Below are 13,434 nucleotides of genomic sequence, written 5' to 3'. Positions count from 1 at the left end.
TCTCTCTGTCAAATGAATAAATAAAATCTTTTTAAAAAAAAAAGAAAGACTGTAAAGGGGTGCCTGGGTGGCTCAGTTGGTTAACCATCTGCCTTGGGCTCAGGTCAGGATCCCAGGGTCCTGGGATAGGGCCCCACGTCAGGCTCCCAGCTCAGTGGGGAGCCTGCTTCTCCCTCTCCCGGCTGTCTGTGCTCTCTCTCTCGCTCTCTCTCTCAAAAAATAAATAAAATCTTAAAAAAAATTAAAAGGAATGTAAAAACATCATGAAAACTACTCCATGACAACCAACCCTTCCTCAATAGCGAAGAAACATCATGGAGGCTGAAAGAGGAGGAGGAAGATACCAGCTGCTTCAAGTTTTTGAGGCAGCTTTCCAATTCTAGGGCCTAGAATGGTGCTTAGTACATATTGCCATTCAATAAATACATGTTAAGTGAATGAATGTGACCACTCATTCCTTCAAAAACTTACTATCTAGTCACTGTGCTGGGCACTTTAGGAAAAAAGAATGAATAAAGCCTGATTCCTGACCCTCAAAAGCAGTCTAATGGAGAAAGACACTTAAGTACATAATTGTAACACTATATATACAAGCTGTAATAGAGACATTTTCAGCTTTGCTGGCAGTATCATAACCAAAGAGGTTTATTCCAGGCGAGATTATGGCTAATAGAGACCTTCTAACTGCTAAGGGGGTTAACAAGTATGAAGACATATTTGACAACTGCTTTACAGTTCTGAATTTGAACTATTCAACTAACCTTCATGAGTACTCCAACCATAACAATCATACTCGGTTTTCAAAATACTATTAAATATTGTTTGGGTGACATTCGCAATGTTTTATTATAACCTGTATGTCTGCAACATGCACTAGCAGCACCTCATATACCTATCAGAGAGAAGAGAGACTGTATCAATCCTCTCCTAGGGCATAGAATGCTTACTGTATGTATCACTAACTACATGCTCAAGTCATAGCTACAGTTTACCAATCTTATTATGTGATATAAATAGTAGCATAATTATGAATTTTAATATATATCCAATTCATCATATTCTCCTGCTATCTCAAGCTAACAGTAATATCAGTAAACATCAACAACAAGGAAGATATAAAGAATATTGCAGGGAATAATGCTATCCTGACAGAAGAAATACCATTAATGTGGTAGATTAAAGATAACCATAAATTCTTTGTTACTGTTCCCATTGAGAAATGAAATCTAAATGCCTTTCCCTTGTTGACTATAGTTAGTAATACTGTACTGCATATTTGAAAATTGCTAAGAGATTAGATCTTAAGTTCTCATTACAAGAAAAAAAATTGTAACTGTGTGGTGATGGTTGTTAAATAGACATATTGGGGTGATCAATTCACAATACACACACAAATATTAAATCATTATGCTGTACATCTGAAGCTAACATGTTATATGTCAATTACCTCCCCAAAATAAATAAATAAATGCCTTTCCCTTGAATTTGGGCTGGTCTTAGTGATCTGCCTGACCAACAGAATGCGGAGGTGACTTCCAAGGCGAGGTCCTAAGGAAGCTTGAGGTTTCCACTTAGGGTTCTCTGGGAACATTCACACTCTTGCTCGCCCTGAGCCACCACAGATCAATACCCTGGAGTCCCTATATTGCACAAAACACATGGCCTCAGAGAGACCTTGTGACTTTATGAAGAGCCCATCCATCCCAACCCCCAACCATATAATCCCAGCTGAGGCCCCACACACCAAAAAGCAGTGGTAAGTCCAGCCCACAGAGCCCTGCCCAAATTGCAGATATATGAGCAAAATATAAAACTGCTGATTTAAGCCACTAAGTTTTGAGGTAGTTTGTAAGGTACCAACAGATAACCAGAATTACACAATGCTTCCAAATCCTTGACTAAAAGGAAAATAAAAGAAAATCATTTAGACTCTCTCTGAGGTGGGAGTGGGGAGAGTGAACCTGCTCACAACAGATTCAGTTAGCATTTCAAGTAAATCAGTCATCCAATTATTACAAATTAACAGACCTGAATTAAAGAGCTGAAGTTCATGCTCCCTTTGATGACTTGGGCATAGGGGAGAAGGGGGTTGAACACTATAAACCTGAATACAAGGAAGAAGGAAGGGAAAATATTTGTTCAAATTACCCATACCCATTTTGATAGTAAGCTTCTGGTTCTATATAAGTGCTTAGATTTGCTGCAAGGTGAGACCAGGCTAAAGGAGAGCACCCAATGAGATCTATTATTGGTTAAAGGCTAGTCTTTATCCTTTCTGAGGGGTCGTGTACCTCTGATGAAAGCTATGGGCCCTTTCTCTCTAAAAGAAAAAATACACGTGTACAAATACTCACAAAACACCATACAATTTCAATGGATTTTCGGCCCTTAGGGTCCATGAATTTTGGGTTTAGAACCTGTTCTAGAGGATTATTCAGTAATGGTTCACAAATCCACTAGATAATGCTGGCATTGTTAGAATTATAAGAAAGTATTTCACTCAAATTCACAAAATAATAATTTTTCACTCATCAATGGAGAATCCAGCAATTTAAGTCATTTGATTTTAATGTCCACCTATTTTTTAACCTAAAATTGTTACTCAACTGCAATATCTTAGCACCAGACAACAAACTTCTGAGAGGTGCCTCAGAAAAGGCATCCTTCTAAAAAGATCTTGGTTTAAGCTAATATTGCCTCTTGGGCTGTGGTTCAGTCTCATGCTGCTGATATTGCACAGTAATAACTTGAGATTCTTACTCTTGCTCATAAGCCTCTTAAGGGTAAGAGTTCAGCTTCGTACCACTTTAAATCCTTAGCACCCAACACTGATATTGTACTGGGTCTTGATTATTAATAACGATGCTGGTGAAACAGACTAGAGCAACAGTTCTCAAACTTTTTGGTCTCATTACTCTTTTACACTCTTAGAAATTATTTAGAACCCCATAAAGCTTTTGTTAGGTTGGTTATATTTATTGAGGTCTACAGTATCAAACATTGAAACTGAGAAATGTTTTAAGTATTCATTAATTCATTCAAAAATAACAATAAACCCACTATTTATCAGCAGATAACATATTTTTTATTGAAAATGTTTTTGAAAACAAAACTAGCGAGGGACGCCTGGGTGGCTCCGTGGTTGGGCATCTACCTTCAGCTCAGGTCATGATCCCAGGATCCTGGGATCAAGTCCCACATTGGGCTCCTTGCTCAGTGAGGAGCCTGCTTCTCCTTCTGCTTGCCGCTTCCCCTGCTTGTGCTCGCTTGCTCTCTCTCTCTCTCTCTGATGAATAAATAAATAAAATCTTAAAAAAAAAAAACCTAGCGAGAACAACACTATTTTGCATTTTTGCAAATCTCTTTAATGTCTGGCTTATAAGAGAAAACAGCTGGATTTTCACATCTGTTTCTACATTTCAATCTGTTGTGATATCACACGTCATGTTAGTGTTTAGAAAACACCAGTGAACATTCATGAAAGGATGACAATGAAAAAGACCAATAATTCCTAGTATTATCATTAAAATAGTTCTGACCTCAAGGACCTTCTAAAAAAGAATCTGAAGAACATCTGGCCACCTGTTAGTGTACAAAGTCCATTATTTCTTCCTTCATGTCTCTCTTAATGACTGGAATTCAAACTGGAGCAATAAATTCTACAATTTAGTTTATAATTCTTTCTGTACATTGCTCTTTCATCAGACTATAGTAAATTTCAACATGCTTCCTAACATCAAAATAAAAGGCTGATGAAACTTAGCATTTACCTGTTCTTTCCTCCCTGGTAACCAAGTAAACAACTATCCAGGGAGATACTTATAATGCCACTTATAATTCCCATACCAATTTAGGAATTAATCTAGACTGTTAAGAAGATCCATCCAAAACTAATCTAGATTATGATTAAGCTATAAAAATATCAGTGTACATTTGCCCAATAGTACAAATCCACAAAAGCCTCACTTGCTCTCACCCAGTGGTACAAAACTGAACCGGGTTAAAAGCCAGGGGAATAACTGTGTTAAATTTAAAAGTTCAAGTACATTATGGAGTTGAATGAAAAACAAATTTTCTAGATAACTATCACTAAACAAGCAAAAGATCCAAAAAGACTTTTAAAAGTCAAAGTCTTCTGAGCAAACAAAACGAAGTCCAGACAAAAACCTTATGAATTAAAAACTAGCTATAAACGTGGTTAACTGAAGAAGGATGAGGAAGAAAAACTTACGAAGCAAAACTGAACACTCCTGATCGAGTGCAAATCCCAAGTAAATTCTTGATATTAACACTGAGATGGTACACTCTGCCGTTATAGCTTTCACAGCTTTCTGTGACTATTATGCAACTGCTCTACACACACGCAGTTTTCCTATCCTTTCCCTCAAAAGTATCAGTCAGCTTGAGGTTAATGCCCAGATGAATGTTTTCTGTTGCTCTGGCAGTTTTGTTCTACTTTGTTTCTTGGTTATTCTGAGCGCTCTCTTACAACTGGAGAGTTGCTGAACCAATCCCGAGTAAGAAATGGGAAAGTACAAGAAAAGAGGCGACAGCTCTGCACCACCACACGGAAAAAGACTCAGCCGAGCAGCGGCGGCCCTGCCCTAGCTGCAATCCCAACAGAAAGCAGAGCTTTTTAGGTTCCCAGCAACACCAGACGTCTCCCGCCCCCACGTCCCCACTCCTGGACTATCTAAACACCGAGACCCAAAAAGTGGAGTCCACCCGCTTTTCAGGGCCAGAGAGTCTCCCGGGCTAGGATTCTCTCCCGTTACATAACTGGGGCCTAGCGCCCTGCTTCTGCAGTCAGTCTCCAGGACAGAGAGACGGACGTGTTCCCCAGGGACCCTCTCAGGGAGGTGGAAGCTGGGCTCTGCACCTGGTCGACCCCGGAAAAAGAAGGGGGAACCACTCGAGGGAGGCCGCAATCAGAGACGCTGGGGCACAGGGGGTGATGAGCAGGCCCGGAGAGGAGCAGGGCGGCTCCCGGAGGCCCGCGGCAGGCCCCAGCGTCTCCGACACTAGTCCACTCCCCTCCCTCTCCGGCCGAGTCCCACCGGCCGCCCCCTCCCCCATTCCGCGCTCCCCTCCCCCGCGTCTCCATCCCCGGCCCCAGCCGAGAGGCAGGCGGACCAGACGAGTAAGGCCTCGGCCACGGCCAAAGCACCGCTCCCGACCCAGTACCTGGTCAGACATGGTGACGGTGGCTTCACCCAGGGTCTCCGCACAGCAGCGGCCTCGGGTAGGCAGAACCTCGCTCCGGGGTTTACAAATCCGTCTATCTTCCCCACAGCACAACACCGCGGCTGGAGGGACTTCCGCTACGCGTTGCGTCACTTCCGCTACGGGTTGGGAGGAGGGATAGGGAAAAGAGGAAAGGCGAGGCGGGAAAACGGGTGGGGGAGCTGCCCCGAGGCGAGAGGGCCCAGGAGCTGCTTTATTGGTGGTCGCTCGAGTGAATTAACAACAGTCTCCTCAGCTCCACTGAGGACTAGACCTTTCGCCTCCGTCCGGAGCCTGTCCTCCAGGGGAAAAGTTCCGCGTCTTAGTGTTTGGAAACATACTAACAGCCGCACTCCTGCCCCTCTGACACCTAGCACGTTTTTGGAAAGCTGAGCTAAGATATTTCTATTGTCTCTTCCTGGCCTTGCTCGTCAACTTCCCCAAGTACAGTGGATTGAATACTAGTGCTTTTTACCGTACAGCTAACTTTTGATTAATCGGCCACTCTGCCTAGCACATGACCTTGATTTTTTTTAAAAAAAGCAAAACAAAACAAAACGATCCCATTGGATACGATCTTGATGGCTACTGATGAAAGAGATTCTTGGGAAAGTTTTAAACCAGTGGGGAGGGGGAGGTAATTCTGACCCTTGAATTAGTTGCTTTAAGTTAAAGAATGATTGTTTATATGACTTCTTTAAAATACAGTGGCCCTGCTAGCATAAGGGTAGAAGATAAGGATTTAGACAAATGAAATAGAATTGAGATTCTGGAAATAATAAACCCTGACACACTGACTAATTTTTTACAAGAATATCAAGACAATTTAATGGTGAAAGGATTTTTCAACAAATGTTACTGAGACAACTGGATATCCACGTGCAAAACACTGAATTTGGATCACTACCTCACAACATATGAAAAATTAACTTTAATGGACCAAAGGCCTAAATGTAAGCACCAAAACTATAAAACTCTGAGGAGATGGAGCGCCTAGGTGACTCAGTTAAGCAAGGGACTCTCAGTTTTGCTCAGGTCATGTTCTCAGGGTTGTGACATCAAACCCCATCTTGCCTCTGCGCTCAGCACAGTCCGCTTGAGATTCTCTCTCTCTCTCTGCCTCTGCCCTTCCCACCTGCGCACTCTCTCTAAATAAATAAGTTAATAAAAAAAAAAAACTCAGGATAAAACATAGGCATAAATCTCCTTGGCCTTTGATTAGGCAATGGATTCTTAGGTATGACACCAAAAACACAAGCAACCAAAGAAAAATAAATAAATTAAACTTCATCAAAATTAAAAACTTTTGTCTTTTGTGTTGAAAAAATCTAAAGAATGAAGAAAATATTTGCAAATAATATATCTGATAAGGATCTAATATTCAGAATACAGAAAGAACTATTACAATTCAATCCTAAAAATATAAATAATGCCATTTTTAAATGGGCAAAAGATCTGAATAGACATTGCTCCTAAGAAAATATGCAAATGGACAAATGGACATGAAAAACGTTCACCATTATTAGCCATCAGAGAAATGCATATTAAAACTACAATGAGGGGCACCTGGGTGGCTCAGCCGATTGAGCTTCCGACTCTTGATTTCGGCTCAGGTCGTGTTCACCAGGTCGTGGGATGAAGCCCCATGTCCAGCTCCCCGCTCAGCAGGCAGTCTGCTTCTCTCTCTCCTCCCCTCCGCCTGCTGGACTGTGCACATGGATGCTGCCTCTCTCTCTCTCTCTCTCTCTGAAGTGAATAAATTAAAACACACACACACACAATGAGATACCACTTCATGCCTACTAGAATATCTGAATCAAAAAGACAGATGACAATAATTGACAAAGATATGGAGAAATTGGAACTTGTATACTGCTAAGTGGAAATATAAAATGCTTTGGACCTTTCCGTGCTACCCAGGGAGAGGTCCCTACAGTGTTGTTTTGCATTCCCATTGTAACTTAAAGGGAAACTTTCACAATGTCCAGAGACATTGATGTCCTGCAAATGAAGGAGGAGGATGTCCTCAAATTCCTTGCAGCAGGAACCCACTTAGGTGGTACCCGCCTTGACTTCCAAATGGAACAGTACATCTACAAAAGGAAAAGCGATGGTATCTACATCATAAATCTGAAGAGAACCTGGGAGAAGCTTCTGCTGGCAGCTCGTGCCATTGTTGCCATTGAAAAGTCAGCTGATGTCAGTGTCATATCGTCCAGGAATACTGGCCAGCGAGCTGTGCTGAAGTTCGCTGCTGCTACCTGAACCACTCCTATTGCTGGAAGCTTCACTAACCGGATCCAGACAGCCTTCTGGGAGCTGAGACTTACGGTGGCTACTGATCCCAGGGCTGATCACCAGCCTCTCACAGATTCATCTTATGTTAACCTGCCTACCACCGCTCCGTTAACACAGACTCTCCCCTGCACTGTATGGGCCTTGCAACAAGGGAGCTCACTCAGTGGGTCTGCTGTGGTAGATGCTGGCCAGGGAAGTTCTGTGCATGCGTGGCACCATTTCCCATGAACACCCATGGGAGGTCATGCCTGATCTGTACTTCTATAGGGTCCTGAAGAGATTGAAAAGGAAGAGCAGGCCACTGCAGAGAAGGCTGTGACCAAGGAGGAATTTCAGCATGAATGGACGGCTCCAGCTCCTAGGTTCACTGCTCTTCAACCTGAGGTGGCAGACTGGTCTGAAGGTGAGCAGGGGCCCTCGGTGCCTATTCAGCGGTTCCCTCCCGAGGACTGGAGCACTCAGCCGGCCACGGCAGGGCGCCTGGGTGGCTCAGTCTTTTAAGCATCTGCCTTCTGCTCAGGTCATGATCCCAGAGTCCTGGGATTGAACCCCGCATCGGGCTCCCTGCTCAGTGGGGAGCCTGCTTCTTCCTCTCCCTCTGCTGCCCACCCCTGCTTGTGCTCTTTCTGTCTGACAAATAAATAAATAAAATTTTAAAAAGAAAAATTTAGGGGCTCCTCGGTGTCTCAGTCGGTTAAGTGTCTGCCTTAGGCTCAGGTCATGATCTCAGGGTCCTGGAATCAAGCCCTGCATCGGGCTCCTCGCTCCGTGGGAAGCCTGCTTCTCCCTCTCCCACTCCCCCTGCTTGTGTTCCCTCTTGCGCTGTCTCTCTCCCTGTCAAATAAATAAATAAAATCTTTAAAAAAATAAAAATAAAAAATAAATAAAAATTTAAATAAATAAGTAAAAAACATTGACTCACTGAATCATATAGATTTCCTAAATGGTGACACATTTCATTATAAAATTTTAAAAATCATATAATTTTCACAGACTCATCAAAAAACATCGTCAATAATATTATTTTTGGACTTATCAGAAAAAAACTTGTATTCATCACTGTCAAATTCACAATGATGAATACAAGTTTTCCAAAATGCTAATTTTTGTGTAAAAGCTCAGATTTTGTCATTGACAACAAATATTGGCAATTGTTTTCTTTGTTAGACTTATTTGTCCATTTTTTTGAGAAAATATCTGCTATATTTCTAAGTCTGAATAATGATTATTGACCTGCCATTTGTTCTATCACTTAAAAACAGTGTTCCTTTTTTTTTTTAAGTGGCTAAATCACCTTGTAACTCAATCTTTTGTGTGCTTTTCCTGGAGATAGCCATCTTATGGAGAAGAAATAGCTGTATTTCTTCATTAATAAAATTAGTGTTTTTGTGTCCTACTGCTGCTATAACAAATTTCCACAAACTTCATGGCTTACAACAACACAATTTATCATCTTACAGTTCTGAAGTCAGAAGTCAAGGTGTTGCAGGGCTATGTTCCTTCTGGAGGCTCGAGAGGAGAATTCCTTTTCTTACCTTTTTCAGCTTCAGGAGGCCACCTGCATTTTTTGGTTTGTGGTCCCTTCCTTCATCTCCAAAGCCTGCTGGATCTTTAGCAACTACCTTCCCTCCCCTACACTCTTCCCTCTACCTCTCCTTCTCCTTAGCTTCTGTCTGTGGTCACATCTGCTTCTCTGACTCTGACCCTTATGTCTCCCTTGTCTAAGAACTCTTGTGATTACATTGAACTATCTAAGTAATCCAGGATAACCACCTCATCTCAAGATCCTTATTCACACCTGCACAATCCTATCTGCCATGGAAGGTAACATATTCATATTTCCGGGAGTAAGAAGTGGACATCTTGGGGCGCCTGGGTGGCTCAGTCGTTAAGCATCTGCCTTCGGCTCAGGTCATGATCCCAGGACCCTGGGATTGAGCCCCACATCGGGCTCCCCGCTCGGTGGGAAGCCTGCTTCTCCCTCTCCCACTCCCCCTGCTTGTGTTCCCTCTCTCCTGTCTCTCTTTGTCAAATAAATAAAGAAAATCTTAAAAAAAAAAAAAAAAGAAGTGGACATCTTTAGGGGACCATTGTCCAGCCTACCACAATTAGTTTTTTACTGTTTCATCAAGGACATTCTTAGGTGAAACTAGTTTTTTTTTTTTCAAGCGCGTCACAGTGAGGAGTACAATGAATGCTAACATAGTTGGCATCACTGTCTTGATTCATGCTAAAATGCCAGCAGTTTTATAAACTATGGCTTTGCATTATCAGTGCTAATGTTCACACAGTGAATAAAGCAAATAATATCTAAATATTATTATGAAAATAATTTTGACCTTGCAGGCCTCCTGGAAAGGCCTCAGGTCCTCTGTATCCCACGGACCATATTTTGAGCTAGAGGGAGGGAAGTAAGAGCTTTTCCTGGCCTAGATGAGTGAGAAGAGGAAAAGAGGCAAGCATGACAAATTCTGTATGGTAGAACCATGGTTTGGGAGGGAGGAGCTAGAAAGAAAACACCAGAAAGGAAAGTAAGGGACCATTCACAGAAAATCTAGTAAACTATATTAGGAAATTTGGACTTGATCCTGATATGCATAGGGCTGGACGTGGAGGGGCAAGGGGGACATAAAGTGTTTTTAATCAGGGGAAGTGAGAATACAAGATTGCAGTGTGGAAAAGCAAGACAATAAGAGGGAGGGAAAGAAGAGAATGAGAGGGAAGTAAGTTAGGAAGCTGCAGCAGTAATCCAAAAGAAAAAAAGAGAATGACAGGGAATTAGACTGATGGTAGTAGGGCTGGAAATGAAGATGATACAATCAGCAAGTTTGGGTAATTGATTGGATTCTGACTTGAGTAACCTGACATGGTGATATCATTTTAAGATTTGATACAGGGGTGCCTGGATGGCTCAGTCGTTAAGCGTCTGCCTTCGGCTCAGGTCGTGATCCCGGGATCCTGGGATCGAGCCCCGCATCAGGCTCCCTGCTCGGCGGGAAGCCTGCTTCTCCCTCTCCCACTCCCCCTACTTGTGTTCCCTTTCTCGCTGCATGTCTCTCTGTCAAATAAATAAAATCTTTAAAAAAAAAAAAAAAAAGATTTGATACAAAACCTTGGAGAAGGGGCACCTGGATGGCTCAGTTGGTTAAGTGACAACTCTTGGTTTCGGCTCAGGTCATGATCTTAGGGTTGTGGTCTCAGGATCATGAGATCAAACCCTGCGTGAGGCTCTGCACTCAGTGTGGAGTCTGCTTGAGATTCTCTCTCTTTCTCTCTGCCCCTCCCACTTGTGCTCTCTCTTTCAGATAAATAAATCTTAAAAAAAAAGAAAAGAAAAGAAAACCTTGGAGAAGAGGAGCAGATTTGCAAAGAAAAAATTGGTAAGTTTTTGTTTGTTTGTTTTTAAGATTTTATTTATTTATTTGACAGAGAGATAGAGAGAGAGCACAAGTAGGCAAAGTGGCAGGCAGAGGGAGAGGGAGAAGCAGGTTCTCTGCTGAGCAGGGAGCCCCACGCAGGGCTCGATCCCAGGACCTGGGATCATGACCTGAGCCGAAGGCAGACACTTAACCAACTGAGCCACCCAGGTGCCCCAAAAATGGTAAGTTTTAAATGTAAGTGTGCAGTGCCCAGCATCACCCAAGGAAAGATGTCCAGGAAGCAGTTGATATGATTTGGAGCACTGAGAGAATTCTGGACTGAAGTTAAGAGATTTGGAATCACTGACATATAAATGTTGTTGGGGCACCTGGTGGCTCAGTCAGTTGGGTGCCAACTCTTGGTTTTGGCTCAGGTCATCATCTAGAGGTCATGGGATCAAGCCCCACATCGGGCTCCATGCTCAGCAGGTAGTCTACTTAGGGTTCTCTCTCTCCCTCTCTCTCTGCCCCTCCCCCTTCTTGTGTGCACACACTCTCTCTCTAAAAGTATATATATATATATGTGTGTGTGTATATATATGTATAATAAATGTTGATGATAATTGTTAACACTTATTGAGTGGCAGATGCTCTTCCAAGTACTATACATTTATTATTTCACTTAGTCTTATAAAGTAATAAAACTATCCTCATCTCATAGATGAGAATACAGAGACAAGAGAGATTGAATTCACCCAAGTGATGGAGTCAGTATTTGAACTCCAGTTCCTTCAGTGATTTACAACGGGTAGAAAGGACAGAAGAAATGCTCCCTGTAGGATACCCATCAAAATCAACTGAACCTCTGAGAGTTAGATGAATGCCCTTGGGAGTTTATTCCTCTTGTTTTTTTCCTCACTCTTAACCTCTAGAATCACAGCCAGAGTAAACCACAATTATTGCCAGAAGTGTCTTATGTTTCTCAGGTGTGGTATGGCAATAAGAGAGTGGCTTGGATTTAAGATCTCAGAGGTGGAGAAATTCTTGGTGATAACATGGACTAGGATATGGCCATGGAAGTGTGAGGTTAAAGTCTCAGAAATGAGCAGATAAAGGAATAGAATATTAGATATAGAATATACTATATTATTCTATATAAATATAGAATAATAGTTTCTATCACATAGAAACTGATTTCACGGGGTGCCTGGGTGGCTCAGTCAATTAAGCATCTGCCTTTGGCTCAGGTCATGATTCCAGGGTCCTGGGGTTGAGCCCCACATCGGGCTCCCTGCTCAGCGGGGAGTCTGCTTCTCCCTCTCCCTCTGCCTCTCCCCACTGCTTGTGCTCTCTCACTCACTCTCTCTCTCTCTCTCAAATAAATTAATAAAATCAAAAGAAAGAAAGGAAGAAAGAAACTGACTTCACTCAAGATGACTGCAGGGCGTGGAGTGTAGGGAAGCCAACTGAACCAGTGAATGAGTTTGGCAGATGGCAGTAAAGAGGAAGAACAAGTTTTTAAACTCAATGGTGGAGGGGCACCTGGGTGGCTCAGTCGTGAAGCGTCTGCCTTTGGCTCAGGTTGTGATCGTGGGGTCCTGGGATCGAGTCCTGCATCGGGCTCCCTGCTCGGCAGGGAGTCTGCTTCTCCCTCTCCCACTCCCCCTGCCTGTGTTCCCTCTCTCGCTGTGTCTCTCTCTGTCAAATAAATAAAATCTTTAAAAAAATAAATAAATAAATAAACTCAATGGAGGAATGGTGTTCTCACAGTCATATTGGAGAGACTGAGGAACACAAAGAACTTGGACCAATTTTCCACCATTTCTCAAACAAGATTCTTGGAAAAATTAAAATTAAAACATGACCTGCACATCTGTTATGCAGCTACGCCTTGGTATCACCGGCTCTTTATCTCTCCTCTCATTCTCTTCCCCCATAAAGAATCACAACAGGTTTTTCCTGCATTAACATGGCAGTATGGGTGAAGTAGAATTCCTCAGTTGTGTTAATTAATGGACAAACTAGCCAAGAACAAACTCCTGAGTTCAGGGATAAACAACTTCTTTGCTGTCTGAAGGATTTAAGCCCTGTCTATAGGAGCCATTAGTAGTCAGAACATTTTTAAGAGCTGGAGAAAGCAGAAAAAGTAAAAGTAAGGAAGGGTAGAAAATAGTAAAGAGAGTTGTCTTTGTTCAAAAGAGGCGGTACCACCAACTTTTGCTTCAGGTGCCATTCAAAAGCAAAGTAACAAAAAGTGGAAACATTTTCCATCTCTTGGCAGATCCTCCAACAGGCTTAGAAGAACTTCAACTATCCCGATTTTTAAAATAATTCCCCTATTAGAATATCAGTAGCTCTCAAGAAGAGGCCCTTTCAATTAAACTATATGCGCGATTAACATATGGTCTTCTATTAATAGAACTGTACATATAATTAGAAACTAGTGCAGCCTGCAACCCCACACTCATATTTTCTCATTGGGAAAAGAAGTCAGAAGATAGAGAAGTTGAAGAAGAAGAAGAAGAAGAAGGGGGGGGGGAGGAGGAAGGGGAGG

The 13,434-nt window shown here is 42.4% G+C and overlaps 1 protein-coding gene and 1 pseudogene across 1 annotated transcript in view; one reads left to right on the top strand and one right to left on the bottom strand.

Annotated features, from left to right (window-relative positions):
- Window positions 1–5,342, bottom strand: part of SUMO1 (small ubiquitin like modifier 1) — a 27,945-nt gene extending 22,603 nt beyond the window's left edge. Inside the window, exon 1 of the mRNA XM_006734570.3 lies at window positions 5,185–5,342. Coding sequence (XP_006734633.1) covers window positions 5,185–5,196 — 12 coding nt within the window. The 5' untranslated portion in view covers window positions 5,197–5,342. The remainder of the gene's footprint in view (window positions 1–5,184) is intronic.
- Window positions 5,343–6,693: 1,351 nt separating this feature from the next.
- Window positions 6,694–8,105, top strand: LOC102743184 (small ribosomal subunit protein uS2B pseudogene; annotated as a pseudogene).
- Window positions 8,106–13,434: the final 5,329 nt, after the last annotated feature.

Source organism: Leptonychotes weddellii, chromosome 3, assembly GCF_054177405.1.
Source record: "Leptonychotes weddellii isolate Sample4059 chromosome 3, ASM5417740v2, whole genome shotgun sequence".
Lineage (NCBI taxonomy): Eukaryota > Metazoa > Chordata > Mammalia > Carnivora > Phocidae > Leptonychotes > Leptonychotes weddellii.
Note: the sequence above shows the minus strand (reverse complement) of the source record. Positions and strands in the feature narration are given on the sequence as shown.